This window comes from Lissotriton vulgaris, chromosome 10 (genome assembly GCF_964263255.1).
Source record: "Lissotriton vulgaris chromosome 10, aLisVul1.2, whole genome shotgun sequence".
In the NCBI taxonomy this organism is placed as follows: Eukaryota; Metazoa; Chordata; class Amphibia; order Caudata; family Salamandridae; genus Lissotriton; species Lissotriton vulgaris.
Genome location: NC_141698.1, coordinates 346,275,998 through 346,293,330, shown reverse-complemented (window position 1 = coordinate 346,293,330; position 17,333 = coordinate 346,275,998). Strand labels below are relative to the sequence as shown.

Genomic DNA, 17,333 nt, shown 5'->3' with positions numbered 1-17,333 from the left:
TAATAGACAATTTCGTCTTCTGTGATTGCAAAAGAAATCATTCGCAAGTAGGCTATCGCTATAAACATTAGCAATATTAATGGCGTGGTATTCGAGCCTCACTCATGTCTGCCTTAAAGCCACACGTTTCATAATTCAAAACGCGTTATTTTGCAACCGAGTGCATCAAAATACAGAAAGTGCTCGTTTAGGAATGGGCAACAAAAGTGGTTAAAAACACCTTTAAACTATGGAAGAAACAGTACAAAATGTCTCACTTAGAGAGAAGAACATTCACAAATAATTATTGGTGAAAACGCCTCATGGGCTTGTGGCAGGGGGATATCTTCACGCCCAGTCTATCTATAAATAAATGAACAGAAACAAAGAGGCATATGTTCTTGTTACCGATTGAGGGTATGTATTTACGAAAATACTAATCCGCTTTCAGAAAATGACCCTCTAGAAACCTCAAACAACTTACTTGTCTCTGGGCGACTGCCCGCCGTTAGACCTAAAGTGTCCACATCCGCAGCCCGAAGCAACGAACGGGCCGGGTCAGTCAGGTTTTTTACGTTAGAAATGTGAACCACGTAGCACGTGCTCACGTGACTAGTGTCTTCCCTTTGAAGTGTTAAAGGGCCCTGTTTGTTCATATTGATGAGTGAATCTCAGATGGGGGTCGCAAGTGTTCACCCAATCAAAAAAGGCTAGAAGACTATCCTCGGATCCTTTCCAAATTAAAAGCACATCATCTATCCCCCTATAGTATTTACTATAGAGCCCTGAATTGTTTGATCTCAGCTATCTTAAATAAAAGCAATCATGTTTACTACATGCTCTGATGCTACTGTTGTCTATCATATTGGTAGCTGTAGTGAGCGCGCTAGCATGGTACGTCACGTGGCTACGTGACGTACGTTGACGTAGAGGCGCGGCAGGCGCAGCGCGGCATTCAGAGCGCGAGCAGGCTGGGCGTAGGACATGCTTTGCGCTCCTTGCATGTATGTACTTGAATAAAGAGGTTGGCACCACTACCCGACTCCGAGAGTTATTGGGGGAAGAAAGTGCATCGTTACAGTGGCGACGAGGGTGGGATACCGACCCACGACCCCCACCACGCAGACTACGAGAGACACGGCGGAACGGAGTGGTGGCGCAGGAGGAACGAGGAAGGCCCGAGGGTACGCACAGCGACCCCACCCTCAAAGGGCACAGCAAGGAGCGCAACGCAACCATCAGCAAGGAGAACAGAGCACCGAGAGCCCAAATAGCGACGGTCGAAGAACCCTGAACAACCGAGGTAGGAAGCCAGTCACGGTCAAGGCCCACCGGTATACGCACTGGCTACTCCACCTGAACAGGAAAGGGCTGAAAGGAGCAGCCCTCCACCCTTGCTCAAGAAGGAAGAACGAAACGGTGCACCAGGGAGCCCGAGAAGCCGGGAAGGTACGCTGCCCGCAGCCCGGGCGGAGAAGATGAATGCCCAAGCGGGCTACGCGATAGCGCCAGTCCAGTTCCTTCCCAGACCAGGGGAACCGCTCATGAAATGGGAGGACTGGAAGGAATACATAGACAATTTCATAGAAGTGATGGAAGACGAAAGCGAGGAGAAATTCAAGCCGCCGAGAAAGAAACGCATCCTGCTGCTAAATCTGGGCCCAGAAGGCCTAAGGATCTACAAAAGCTTGGTGCCGAAGAAGAGAGAGACAGAGGATGACGACGTGTATGCCCACGCGCTGGAAGACCTAGAAGAACACTTCAAACCCTCAGTGTGCGTCTCAGTAGACAGGTTTAACTTCCAGCAAAGGAAGCAACTACCCGGGGAAACGGTGGAAGAATATGTGGCGGCGCTGAAGAAACTGGCGGTCTCGTGCAAATATGCCAACTGGGAAAGTGAATTCATAAAAGACCAAGTGGTGATGCACACCACGTGCACGAGCGTGCAGGACAAGCTATGGGTCGCAGGGGACACCGCCCTCAAGGACGTGTTGGTGATAGTTAAAAGGGCTGAACTGGCACGAAGGTGTGCAGCGGCTACGAAGAAAGAGATCGTGCCCAGTGGAACAGTGAACAAAGTAGATGATGAGGAACACCACAGGGATAATCAGGCACGGAAACAGCCAGAAAAGGGTCCCGACAAATGGCGGAACAGCCCAGGCAACCCTGGCAAACAGGCCGGAAGTAACAAACGGCCTTGCTACAGATGCGGCAGTTGGACGCACGAGGCGCACGACCGGAAGTGCCCCGCGCTTCGCGCCAAATGCATGTTCTGTGGAATAGTCGGCCATTATGAAAAGGCGTGCAGGAAGAAGGCAGCCAAGAACGCAGTGAAGTACGTGGCCCAAGCAGCGGAGGAGCCAGAAGAGGCAGCAGAGGAAGAGGTGATCACAGTCCTCTGCATCTACGACGAAATATTAAGCATAAACGACCGAGGCCGTGGCACCGGAAGAAGAAGAACGATGAAACCAGTCTTGGAAATGAAGATCGGAGGTGTCGAAATCCAAGTGGTGGCAGACACCGGGTCGCCTTACACCATCATCCCCCGGAGCGTGTGGGAAGAGAAGTTTGCTCCACGACTGGGCCCCGAGCTGGACAAGCTGGACATACGTCCCGTCACCTACAACGGTGATCGAATCCCTATGGCCGGGTGCAGGAAACTGATCTTCGAGTTCAGGGGCAGAGAGGCCAGATGCAAACTGTATGTCTCCGAGAAAGGTCCCTCCGTCCTAGGGTGGCTCGACCAAGGAGACCTGGGCATCAAGCTGGACCCGGGTGGCAAGGAACAGATATTAATGACGGAGCCGGAGGAAGCGCTGGACACGAATAAATGGAGGAAGGTGTTCCCAACGGTCTTTGGAGGTTCAGTGGGCAGGCTCGACAAATTCGCGCACAAGATCATGCTCAAAAAAGGAGCTGTACCGGTGGCACACAAGGTGAGAAACATCCCGCTAGCAGTAAGGGACGACGTGAAGGAAGAACTACAACAGCTGGAGAAAAGAGGGATCATTGAGCCGATAGCCTGTGCTGAATGGCTATCGCCGTTGGTGGTAGTGAAGAAACCGAATGGGAAGGTCCGTTTATGCGTGGACCTACGTGAATTGAACAAAAACATAGTGGTGGAGAAGTTTCCCCTTCCCCGGATAGAGGAGATGCTGGCCAGCACAAGGGGTATTCAGTGGTACTCCACCATAGATTTAACTTCAGCGTATCACCAGATAGCATTACACCCAGAGAGCCGCAGCTTAACATCCTTCATAACTCCCTTCGGATGCTATCGATTCCGCCGCATGCCGTTCGGACTAGCCTCGGCGGCTGCGGTGTTTCAAAAGCTCATGCATCAGCTGTTTCAGGACCTCAAGGGAGTGCAATACTTCCAGGACGATATATTGGTGATGGGCCATGACAGGATGGACCACGACAGAAAGCTGGAGGCGGTGTTGGGCATCCTGGAAGGGAAGGGCCTCACAGCAGAATGGGCCAAGTGCCGGATAGGGATGGAGAAGGTAACGTACTTGGGCCATGAAATCAGTGCTCAAGGAGTGACTCCCAAGAGTGAAAATGTAAAGGCGATCTGCGACGCACCATCACCAGCTAACAAGGAGGAGGTCAGATCATTCCTGGGGATGGCGGAATACTACGGGAAATTCATCGAACATTTCGCCTCGAAAACTCACCATATGAGGCTGTCAACCCGAGAGAACAGCGAGTTCTATTGGTCAGAGGAAGCTCAACGGGAATTTGAAATGATAAAGAATGAAGTGGCAGGGGCAATACCGCTGCAAGGGTTCGACCCCCAAGGAAGCACCATACTCACTACAGATGCGAGTGATAAAGGACTGGGGGCAGTCCTCATGCAAGACCGAGGCCAAGGGAGAGTCGAAACCATATGCTTTGCATCCCGCACCCTGAATGACACTGAAAAAAGATATAGTGTGATCGAAAAGGAAATGTTGGCGGTGGTGTGGGCCATGTCCCGGTTCCGGCAGTTCCTGTGGGGCACAAGGTTCCGGTTGAGGACCGATCACAAGCCCCTGCTCAAAGTGCTCACATTGAGTGGACATGCAGATGCGACACCGAGGATCTCAAAAATGTCGCTCAAGTTAATGGAGTTCCGATATGATGTTGAACACATTCCAGGGAACAGGAACAAAGTGGCGGACTACCTGAGTAGGGCGGCAGCGATGGAGCCCAGTACAGAATGCCCCGAGGCGGGGGAAGAGTGGGTCGCACTCACCGAGGACCTCGAAGTATCCATCAGCAAACAGGAATGGAAAACGGCATATGACGGAGACCCGACTCTGGAGAAAGTGAAGGACTACATTGTAAGAGGCTGGCCGGACAAATGCAAATTAGAGCGTGGCCTTGTCCCCTACTTCGAGGTGAGAGAGGAACTATCTATGGATGACCAGGGCACATTTGTATACAGAGGGGAAAGAGTCATACCCCCGGCAACGATGATATCCAGATTGATGGACATGTTACACGAAGGTCACCTGGGAGCAGGAAAGTTGAAACTAAGGGCCAAGCAGAATTATTGGTGGCCAGGAATGGACATAAGAGCGGAGAGACATGTGAGAGAGTGCCCGAGGTGCCAGGGCGCGGACAAAACACTGAAACCATTGCGCCCTGCCCTGGGAAAGATTGATCCTCCACAAAATCCGTGGGAGGAACTGTCCATAGACATTTTAGGGCCAGTGCTGAATGCACAAGGTATACAGAAATACATTTGTGTAATGGTGGATCGCTATTCAAAATGGCCGGAATTAAAGATCGAAGAAACAATGGACACTGAGAGGATAGTGAGCTTCATGGCGGAGACCTTCGTGAGAGAGGGCATCCCTAAGCGTGTCCTCAGTGATAATGGGCCCCAATTCCGCTCTGACAGATGGAACCAGTTTATGCAAAGAAACGGAATAGTGCCAAAACACACATCCATATACCACCCGGCGGGGAATGGTTTGGTAGAGCGCTTCAATAGAGTGGTGATGGGCTCGATACAAGCGGCTATTGCAGACAACAAAGACTGGGAGGCGGAGATATGGCACATGGTGTGGGCGTATCGGATAACTCCCACGAACACTGGCTATAGCCCTTTCCAGATATTGAGGGGCCGGGAGCCGTTCACCCAAGACAACAGGATATGGAAGGACAGAGTCATTAAGAGTGAGTGGTCACCGGCAGTGGTGCAAGCCAATCTAAAGAAGGCACAAGCAGTGTATACCAAACACTACGATGCGAGGAGGAATGTAAAAGACACTGCCCTCGAAAAGGGGGAATGGGTGAGAGTAAGATTGCCCACACTACAGAAAAAAGGGGAAAGTAAGTACAGCAGGCCCCTGAGAGTTGTGGAAATCAAGGGCCGGGCGGCTTTGCTGAGCGATGGAAATGTGTGGTCGCAGGATCGCATGGCCAGGTGCAATAAAATACTCAACTGGAGAAGCAGAGGCAACGTGGAAGAGAGTGAGAGCAACAGTGACCACTCCAGTGACTATGGAGGTGAGGGCCCGGACTTTGGCGAAAGTAGTAATGAGGATCAAGAGGCAAGTGCAGAGTGTCAGCCGGAGGAAGACAGCAGTCGGAGCGTGCCTAGCGCGGCCGCGCTAGAGAGTGGACAAAGGGAAGAAGCAACGACTGCCAGTTCCCCGGTAAGACTGACGAGAAGGGGCAGGGCGGTGGTCCCGCCAGTGAGGTTCAGAGACTACGATATGAGTCAGGACTTGTTCACATAATGCGTTGGAAAAAAGGGAGATATGTAGTGAGCGCGCTAGCATGGTACGTCACGTGGCTACGTGACGTACGTTGACGTAGAGGCGCGGCAGGCGCAGCGCGGCATTCAGAGCGCGAGCAGGCTGGGCGTAGGACATGCTTTGCGCTCCTTGCATGTATGTACTTGAATAAAGAGGTTGGCACCACTACCCGACTCCGAGAGTTATTGGGGGAAGAAAGTGCATCGTTACAGTAGCTTCTACTTTTTCATGATACCATTTGTCTGCCAGGAATAATCACAGATAATTACCCGAAGTGGGTTCGGTTGATAAACAGTTAAACAAATATTGCTGTGTACGGCTTTACGGCCGTCACCGTTTGTTACCATCTACACTGAATGCTGCGATTCCCGAGTATGAAGATCATGCATTTGTAACTCACACGAACACGTAAATAAACAAACAGGGCCCTTTAACACTTCAAAGGGAAGACACTAGTCACGTGAGCGCGTGCTACGTGGTTCACGTTTCTAACGTAAAAACCCTGACTGACCCGGCCCTTCTCTTTGGGGCATGTCCTAAAAGAGAGATTCTTTGATTGATGCCATTCATCAAAAATACACAAGGAACTTAGGAAGGTCTTCATGAGTAACTAATCTTTGCAAATTACCAGCCCCCTGGTTGACTTATATTTTGTTTGGGTTTCCAATTAGTTTCGATTGGCACTTGTTAACATGTCTGAGATACAACACTCTGCACGTTATTGTGGCCTTTCTGTCGCCGACTTCATGTTATGTGATTTTACCATTATGCCCCTGTAATGATCATTTTACACAATGCACATTGCAATTATTTTTCTTTTACATACTATGCCTTTCTTAGACATCACTTATTGCTGCCTATTTGGAGATTCGAATTTTAGGCATTGTAAAGAAGCCATGGTTTATATTTAGTCGCTTCCCTCGTTGCACATCTGTTGGGCTGTGATGAAATATCTACAGTGTCATCAAATTGCAGAAACTGTTGAACTGATTCTCATGTTCTTATGATTACTTAGTTGTATACATGTATTTTATGATTGTAAATTAACTGTTTTTTATCGTTTTGACCTGTACATTTATTGTTGATGTATCCAATCGAATAAAGTAAGATTGGTGACTTGAACTTCTGTTAATCATCCTACTGCCATCACATAGGAGACCTACAACATCAGTATTTGTTGGTGCAATGCATACTGTCACATTGATTTGAGCAATAACTGTTTTTTTCCACAGTCACTGCCTCTAAAGACAACCATACAGATCAGTGTCGATGGATACAAAGATGGCAAAGGAGAAGAATTTATTGCAGAGTTGAAGAAACTGATAGAAACCTCATTTAACACAACATCTACTGCCCTCATGCCAGCCAAAACAGCCATTGCTTGGTTTATTTGCAACGTTACCAAAACATGCAACAATTCAGAGTAACAAGCAATTTACTTGACAACAACTACTCCATAAACATCTATGTGTAAATTGTGGCATTTCTGTGTTAATATTTGGCTTTCTAATTTATTTGGTCAAAGATAGTGTAGAAATAATGCTGAAACATTGAGGTCCCAAATCAAAAAGGTAAGCTTAGACCTGAAGGCTAAGATTATCTTTGTGAACTGGGTCCTTAGACCTCAGGGTTAAACTTAGACTTCAGGTTTAGTTTACCTTCGTAAAATGGGCACTGAGTATTTAACAGTCAATGTGTTTAATGGTAAAACTGCAACGATTAAGCAAGAAAATGCAACAAAGTGATTTGGCAGAAGAACTATGACAGGTGCAGTGAGGTGGGGGCTAAACTGAGCCAAAAAAGCACAAAATAAGAGAAGAGAACCATTACTTGCTGCAGTGCAGCCATCTGAGACAAGTGAGGTCATTAATTAAATTTGAGCCAGTTCCTCAAAACTCAGGCTGCCTTTTGTTGCAGGTGCAGCTTGCAGCCACTACAATGTATAACTAGTTGACTCGTGCTCTATTGTCAGCTCCTTATGAAAGTATTTTGGGGCATATTACCAAGCAATAGCGATAATTATCGCTATTGCTTGGTTAGCGCAAATGCGATAAAAACCGGCAATAATGCATGAATATCGCTGAAAAATCAGAGATATTTAGGCATTACCGAGCTAATGCTTTTGGCCATGTTATCCACCTCCCATTGGATAACATGGCTAAGAACTGCTCCTGGGCAGGTGTTAGCTTTTGGAGATATTCGCGCTTAGCACGAACATCTACAAAAGTTGGTAATAGGAGATAGCGATGTTAGTGACTGTTTCCAGTCGCTGACATCTTGGCACGCCCACTTTGCATGTCATTAGTGATAAATTTTTCTGACATGCAAAGCGGGGCCCAAGATGGTCGCTATCTCCTACTAGCTGTCGCTAACTGGCGTTAGCGACAGCTAGGTAATAGGGAGATAATTTTATCTCCGCTTTCTTGGCTTTTAAAGCCAAAAAGCAGAGATAAATCCCTTGATAATATGCCCCTTTGTTACCTTGGCTGGTGAATGAAGTTTAGCCTAAGGTAGTTTCAGAGAACAGTGTGATAAAACCCAAAAATCGGAGTCTCGTGATATGAGGAAGGGAAGAAGGGCTTCAGAAGGAGTGTGGGGAATCAGGTTTCATCATACTGCTATTTTATATTTTCCTTACCCACATATTCCCAGTTAAAAAAAATAATTCTGCAATTCTAGCTCCCCTCACAAATAGAAAGACCGTTTATGTGGCTGAATGTCATTTGGAGCACCACCACCAGGGACTTCCTCCCTTCCAGCGCTCTTCCATGTAATTTCCAACACATGGGGGTGCAGGTACTTATACCTGCCCAGCCCAGGTGCCGGCCTCTTTGATCCTCTGGACACCTATCCGGTTGTGGTGCATTGCGGTGGTCGTCGGTTTAAAAGGTGAGTCGGGCTCTTAGGGGGAGAACCGTGCCGCCTCCTGTCCTTTATTGTAGGTGATATTGGGGCTGCATGGGCGGTCAGGGTGGGGAGACTGGGCTAACCAGGTGCTTTCAGCCACAATTACATTTTCATGAAAACCTTCTCTCCCCCACCTGCTTCCCCACTGACCTCGCCTGGCTTTGTGAATCTAGCAGCAGACGGGGGCAGTCGTAAGGCATCAGTTTTATAAACCAAAGTTCGCTGGTTCGGACCTCGCCCGTGCCTCTGTTGGTCATCCCAGCTAGGGTGACCAACTGTCCGTAAATTTCACGGACCGTCCGTAATTTGGATCTCACGTCCGTTATCCTTGACAATCCCTTTTACAGATGCCTTAAGTCCGTAATTGTTGGTGATTGGGGAATATCACTGTTCCCCTACCAGAAGCCTCAGTGCCCGGATGGGGCCGCCTCGCACTTGTCTGAGCACAAGAGCATCCCCACCCTGCCCACTGTCATTCAGTCTGCAGCTGATTGCCACATACAGAACAAATGGCCATTCTGTGCTTTTACTGCATGTGGTGGGACTCTTTCTGCCTCGGTCTAGGGTAGGGCATTCAGTCAGGTGGAAGAAATTAACAAAAACGCCATGCGGCTAGGTGAGAATCCAGTTCATGAAAAGGTGGTGAAACAAGGTGGTGAAACAAGTTTAAGGAAAGGGTTATGTATTTTTTTTACTGTCTCATCATTTAAAAACGGACACATTTTCAATGTTATAGTCAACAAATCCACGGTTGCTGCTTTTTTTTATTTTATGCAACTAGTAACCATTGACAAAGCGAATAGTACCGCCTTGTAGGTGTAACACTACTTGTTGTGTTATATATCAGAATGCAATGACAGAAGCAACAAATTGTCAGTCGGGTGGCACACTATGCTAAGCACAGATTTTTACCTTAGGTATTTTAAGCCCTAAATCACATCGAACACCCCCTTTGGAGAGACCCCACAGTTTTTCCATCCCACTTAAAGCCCTGGAAACAACATCATGTCACAGTGGCACTGTGCATCATGCATGACTCATGCCTTCTACTTTTTGGGATTGCCTATGTACAGGGGCATAGTGAGCCCTCTGCCGCCCCACCTCTTGCTTTAGGAACTACAGCAGTGGTGAATTCCTTGATGGGCCTCTTCTGCCTGCCAATCAGTAGACAAAGGCTCAGCTAATAATTAATGTGAAAAGGTGTGTAAGTGAAGGGATGGCTGGATGGCTGGATGGATTAATGAAAGGGTGAATGGATGAATGAAAGAGTGAATGGATGAAAAATGAGAGAAAGGATGGACGGATAAGTGAGTGGAAGGACGGAAGAGAGAAAAGATGAGTAGATCGACGGGTAAAAGGATGGATGGATGAGTGAAAGGATGGAGAGATTGATTAATTGATTAGTGAAAGGGTGAACTGATGGATGGATGAGTGAAAGGTTGGATGTAAGGCTGGGTAGGTGAAAGGTTGAATGGATGAGCGAAAGGATGGATGAGTGAAGGAGTGAAAGGGTGGATGGATGAGAGAAAGGATGGATGAGTGAAAGGATGGATGAGTGATATGGTCAGTGGATAGATTCATGAATGGATGAGTATATGAATGGGTGGATGGAAGGATGGATGGCTAAATGAAAGGGGGATAGAGAGTGGAAGGTAGGATGGATGGATGGATGACTGAAAAGGTAAATGGGTGGAAGGATGAATGACTGGGTGGATAAATGAGTAAGTGAAAGGATGGCTGGATGGGTGAACGGGTAAATGGCTGTATGGATGAGTGAATGGATGGATGAGTGGAAAAGTGGATGAATGAGTGTATGGATGGATAAGGTGAAGCATGAATGGAGGGATAGATGAGTGAAAGGATGGATGGAGGGATGGATGAGTGGAATGATGGCTGGAAGAATAGATGATGGAGGGGGTTTGAAAATGGTTGAATATTGATATGGATGGGCACACAGATAGAAGGACAGAATGAATGCTGAAAGACTGGATAATGGATGAAAGAATGATTACAACTTGTAACGAATATTATCTTAAGTACATTTCCTATAGATTGACTTTCACATTTATATGAGTCATTGTCTCTATACAATATGTATGTGATGTAACACGCTCTTAATTTTGGCCCCTTTCACATGGTGCTTGACATGCGTCAGAGATGCCCGCTCTCCCCCCTCCTCTTTGCCTTACTAATGGAACCCGTGTGAATTGCCTCAGAGAGTAGGGAAAAGAATGGGGCATCCCACTAGCGGGCACCACCCACATCCGATGACCCACTGTTATATGTTCAGGACATCACAAAGAACCTCACATTACTGTGGACCACACTTGCAGATTTTGAAGCCATAGCAGGGTTGAAAGTCAATGGGGCGAAATCCACTATATATACCCTAAGCCCTGATCTTCCCCCACAAGAGTATCTGTCGGTAAAACCAGGCTCACCTGGAGTAGGAGGACCCCTCTGTACTTAGGGGTTAGACTTTATAATTCCCCCAACGATCTCTATGAAGGCAACGTCCGCAAGGCATTGGCAGGCACACATGCCTAAGTGGGCTTCTGGCGAACCCTACCTCTGGCCCCTATTGGCAGAAAAGAGTTGGCTAAAATGGTCACAGTACCCCGCCTCCTCCACCATTTTGCAACTCTGCCAGTTATCCCCTATGCTCTTTCTTTTGGGAACTCGACTCCCTGCTAAATTTCCTTATATGTGGCAGTAGTTGTCAAAGGGTTGCCCTGACAAAGATGCAACTGCCAATAGATTGTGGAAGGCTGGGGCCCCACCCTTCAAAGCGTTCTTCTTAGCAGCACAGCTCCTATGGCAGTCGCGCTGGACAGCAGGACACCCTCTGGGAGAGACCTGCTCAGAGAGGGGGCCCCTGTCGATATCAGCACTTCGTCACCTACTCCTGCCTGGCACCCAACCAGTTTTCGACTTATCCCATACAGGTGGCTGTAGCTAGATCCTGCATGCTATGGATCCGCCACCTACACTGCGGAACACCACTATACACCCCACTGCAGCCACTAGTGGGTCTACCCCGAGGCAGCGGTCATTACACAGCTCAGGCCATGCAGGCATGGACAGACCACTTGCTCCTCGAGGCAGAGTCCCTGTTTGCAGACGGTCAGCTCCTCACGTTTGACCATATGGCAGAGGAAACTGGACTCCCACATGAACAATTCCTCCTACATGGACAATTTGTCTCTGACTGCTGACAGATATGGCACCTATCGAAGGGGGAACCAGCAACACACCCGGCACTTCATACAATCCTAACTATGGGCCTAGGACAGTACTTAATCACATGGATATATAAGGCCATTCTAGAACTCGCAGCCATACCACTCACCTAACTCAGACAAAAAAGGGAAGAAGAATTTGAGCTACCACTACAAGACAAGGAGTGGGAATACTCTTTAGAGCACCCCAAAAATGTATCTCAAAACCCACGGTTTGAAAATATACAATTCTATATCCGGAACTGCGCATACTTAACACTATGAAGACTCCAATACTTCTACCCCGAGACATAGTTCCATTGCCCAAGCTACTAGCTCCCAAACGCAACATTCCAGCATATGCTCTGAAATTGCCCTTCTTTACAACCATATTGGTATACAGTCCACAGCACATTATGAGTGATCACAGGGTTCACCAACATGGCCACTTTGGAAGCAAGCGTGCTAGGAGTGACCGGACACCAGAAACACCATAAAGTGGAGACACGGTATGCATCGCTAGCCGTCCTGATGGCAAAACGAGGTATCATGATGCAATGACATGGGCCTGCAGAGCCCCCTCTAGCAGCCTGGATGGGAGCGGTAAACAAATGGGGTACAGAGGAGAATGCAATAAGGTACGATGGATACCCCACCGCCGCATCTCCACAGAATGGGTCACACTTCTCCTGCGCTTCCGACAGCAGGTGACAGCAACCCAACCACCCACGGCACAGCCAACCCTAATAAAGATGTCAGACCCGGAGCACTCAGCCGAGAAGACAAAGGAGCACCCACCTCTACAGACCCCCCTGCATTACACACATAAATGCACCCCGGTTAACCCCTGATGGAACAGATTTACCCTACATCATAACAAGACACACACACTTGCACCATAGCCACCAATGACAGGCACATGCATGCCCACCCCCACTCAAACCCCTAACCACTCACCTCTAGTTCAAACCCAAGTTAGAAGGTAAATAGCCATCTCCAATTCTCCACCTTTCTGAGACATCACAGGGAGATCCACTTCCCCAGGGCAGAAACCATGGTCCTGTTCCGAACACCTCAAATCTCATCAGATTGTCTTTATTCTCGCTTACCTGTAATCCTTTTTCAAAGTCTCCTGAAATGTGATTCAACATAGCAAATGTAACCCTAATGTGACAATGATGTAGAATGTAACTACAGACTGGAAAATTCAATAAAATGGTTACAAAATAAATAACATATTATTTCTATAACATGTTTGTACATCATAACCTTCTTACAGGCATTGATCCCCAATCATCTAATCACCCAGAAAATACTGTAACACGTAATCAATATTAAGCCCTAGTTCCACTGATTTCAATTTCATGATCCAAATGGCCTCACTTATAACTTATTACTTAGTGATGAGTAATACTTTTACTTAGTGATAAACTGTCCATGTTACCCGCGCCAATATACCCTGCCTAAGGTTCACAAGAATTTACTGTTCACCCCGGGAGACATATAGTAGCCGGAATAGGTGGACCCACAGAGAGACTTTCACAATATGTGGATTTCCTATGAGACCATATGTGAAGAATTTAGGTTCCTATATACAGGATTGGAAACATATTCTCAATTTAATAAGTGATGTTAATTGAGAGATAGTAATGACCATGTGTGTGGTGTCACGCTATACGAATATCTCATATGAGTTAGGCATTAAGGCCCTTAAACATTTTTTGAACACCAGAACTATTGAATATTTGGCACACACGGAGATGCTCTTGGATATAACAAAACGTGTTCTTGATAACAATGTGTTCCTGTTTTTGGCTCATAGTATAAACAACTGAAAGGAACTTCTATGCGTCCCAGATTCATTCCATCTTTTGCCAATCTCCTTATGAGATTATTTTAGGCGAAGTGGATCTTGGGTCCTAAAGGGGCGAAATGGGTCTGCAAAATAGACTATTAGGGCAGATACATATACGATTGTCTCATGATTTAGCCAGGAGACCTGGAACTCCTGAATGAATCTTGTATGTATTTGAATAGCAACAACTGGAACATGACATTCACATTTACACACAGTCAAGAGAGAATGGTATTTTTGGATTTGTAACTATATATTCAGGGCAACATACTTTGTAGTAGATTAAACAGAAAATAAAACTCATGTAATGTACTTTTACATGCGCCCAGCTCTCATCCCAAATCAATGCTATTACATTTGGGGAAATACTGAGGGCGTGAAGAAATTGCAGCTAAGATGTACACTTTGGGCCAACCCTGACAGATCTAGAACGTTGCTTCTTGAACAGAGAGTATGACAAGAATAATGTGGCAAAGGCTCAAAGGAGGACATCTCACTTATTATGTACAACATTACTGAAACATACAGTGAGGGTTACAGTGGCCAAAACCAGAGAGAATTTGTCTCATTACCGACTACTTTCCGGATTCTAGGAAATTGTATAGGATCTAAAAGAAACATTGGCATTTTCTGACTGCAGATAAAGATTTACTCCTTTATATATCCTGTACATCGGGTATCACATACAGGAAGGGTACAACTTTGGCTAACCTTGTGAGTCTCAGCTATCCTAAATGAATTAGTTGACCGACTCTAACCTAGGATTCTATAAATGTGGTCATTGTACGAATTGCAGGTGGGCTTAGGATAAAACCGTATTATTCAATTTCAATGACCCTGGCATATATGAGATTACGGTGCACATTGGTTGTGGCATTAAATATGTAGTTCATGTGATTGTATGCCACTGCCGCTGTATCTCAACAGCATGGCCCATTGCATTGTGCCAGAAATACATTTCCTGATTGGTGTGCACCCAGGGCCGGCGCTAGGCATGGGCAGCGTGGGCAGCTGCCCAGGGCCTCGCACCAGCATGGGGCCACGCACTGGTGATGTGTCCTGTCGGTTCCCTGGCGATCCATTTCAAAGAAAGGTGTCATCTTTCTTTGAAATGGAGGGGCCCCCCTCTCTTGGCCTCTCAGGGATGGTATCTGGATACATAAGGGAGGGACGACGCTCCCTTCAATTGAAAGGAGACCCATTCACAGACACTGTGGGAGGCCCATTGTCCATCATTTTGGCACCCCCATAGTTTTAACTTTAACACTCCTGACTTGTGCAAAGACATGGAGCAACCAGTGCCAGAATGCTTGTTTCTGGTCCAGGGAAGGCCTGGCACTGGTTTTTGGTTTAGTACACCCCCACGTCTTTCAATTAGTCTCTCCTGGTGAGGTTGGTAAACGGTAACCTTTGTTAATCCAACCCCTCAAACAACATTATTCACCAAGTAGTAGTAGTAAAAAATTGTCTACACCTGGACTTGGCAAAGCAAATAAAATTCCCTGGCTGGTCTATATCAAGAAACTAACTTTCACCTTACACTGCCCCCTCTGATAATCCCAGTGGTTGGCCTTTCTCTTTGGGGCATGTCCTAAAAGAGAGATTCTCTGATCTATGCCATTCACCAGGAATGCACAAGGAACTTAGGAAGGTCTCCATGAGTAACTCATCTTTGCACATTACCAGCTACTTGGTTGACTCATATTTGGTTTGGGTTTCCAAATAGTTTCCATTGGCATTTGTTAACATGTCTGAGATTCAACAATCTGCACAATAGAATATGCCTCTTTATTACTCTTGCCGTCACCCCGCATGTTGTTACAATGCTTTTGTTACACCTACTGCGTTGTAACAACGCATACCATTACCTCGCAAGTCGTAACAACGACTTGCAAAGGGGGACACTGCATGTTGGAAAAGTATAATTTACTAGTCCAACTCCAGGCTGTTGTCGTCGTAACGACTGCGTTGTAAAAACATGCTGGGTGACAGATTTGTAGTAAGGGCTGTTTAAGTGCACGATATGGTGGCCTCTCTGTCGCCGACTTCATGTTATGTAATTTTACCGTTATGCACCTGTGATGATCATTTTACACAATGGACATTGCAATTACTGTTTTTTGTAAATACTATGTCTTTCCTAGACATCACTACTTGATGCCTATTTGAAGATGCGAATCTTAGGCATTGTAAATAAGCCATGGTTTATATTCAGTCGCCACCCTTGTTCCACATCTGTTGGGCTGAGGTGAAATTTCTACTGTGTGTCATCAAATTGCAGAACCTGTTGAAATGATTCTCACATTTTTATCATTATTTAGTTGTATACATGTAATTTAGGATTGTAAAGGAACTTGTTTTTATTGTTTTTACTTGTACATTTATGGTTTATGGTTGATGTCTCCAACCGACTAAAGTAGTTAATCATCCTACTGCCAGCACATAGGAGACCTGCAACATCAGTATTTGTTGGTGCAATGCATACTGTAACAGTGATTTGAGCAATAACTGTTGTTTTTTTTTGTTCACAGTCACTTCCTCTAAAGAAAAGCACACAGATCAGTGTCGATGGATATAAAGATGCGAAAGGAGAAGAATTTATTGCAGAGTTGGTCAAACTGATAAAAACCCCATTTAACACATCACTTACTGACATCGTAAAATTACAAACAGCCATGGGTTGGTTTATTTGCAAACTTACCAAAGCCTGCAACAATTCAAAGTAACAAGCAATTTACTTGACAAAAACTACTCCATAAACATCTATGTGTAAATTGCAGAATTTCTGTGTTAACATCTGTTTTCTAATGTATTAGATCAATGATAGATATTGTAGAAATAAAGCAGAAACATTGAGGTCCCAATTGACAAAGGTAAGCTTAGACCTGAAGGCTAAGTTTATCTTTGTGAATTGGGTCCTTAGACCTCAGGTTTAAACTTAGACTTCAGGTTTAGTTTACCTTTGTGAAATGGCCCCTGAATATTTAACAGTCACTTTGTTTTATGGTAAAACTGCAACGATTAAGCAAGAAATTGAAACAAGGGGATTTGGCAGGTGAACTGTGACAGGTGCAGTGAGGTGGGGGCTAAACTGAGCCAAAAAAAACACAAAATAAGACACGAGAACTATTACTTGCTGCAGTGCAGCCATCTGAGACAAGTGAGGTCATTAATTCAATTTAAACCAGCTCATCAAAACTCAGGCTGCCTTTTGTTGCAGGTGCAGGATGCAGCCACTACAATGTATAACTAAATGACTTGTGCTCCATTGTCAGCTATTTATGAAAGTGATGTTACCTTGGCTGGTGAAGAAGTTTAGCCTAAGGTAGTTTCAGAGAACAGTGTGATAAAACCCAAATACAGGAGTCTCATGATATGAGGAAGCGATGAAGGGCTTGGGAAGGTGTGTGGGGAATCAGGTATCATGATAGTGCTATTTTATGTTTTCCTTACCCACATATTCCCTGTCAAGATTTTTTTTTCTGCAATAACAGGTCCCCTCACAAATAGACAATTCGTTTATGTGGCTGATTGTACTGTCAATTTACTTCAATTTAGTTTGGCACTTACCACGAGGAAGTAAATTGTGCTGGCAACCTGTAAATAAGATAAATACATGATAGA

General features: G+C 46.0%; 1 protein-coding gene across 2 annotated transcripts in view; it reads left to right on the top strand.

The window, feature by feature from the left end:
• LOC147685218 (cathelicidin-1-like) overlaps window positions 1-16,807 on the top strand; it is a 177,915-nt gene extending 161,108 nt beyond the window's left edge. Inside the window, exon 4 of one of the 2 annotated variants that reach the window (XM_086941127.1) lies at window positions 16,241-16,807. In XM_086941127.1, coding sequence (XP_086797253.1) covers window positions 16,241-16,435 — 195 coding nt within the window. In that variant the 3' untranslated portion in view covers window positions 16,436-16,807. Of the gene's footprint in view, window positions 1-6,961; window positions 7,203-16,240 lie in introns of those variants that run through there. The other variant, XM_086941128.1, reaches the window with a different exon arrangement.
• Window positions 16,808-17,333: the final 526 nt, after the last annotated feature.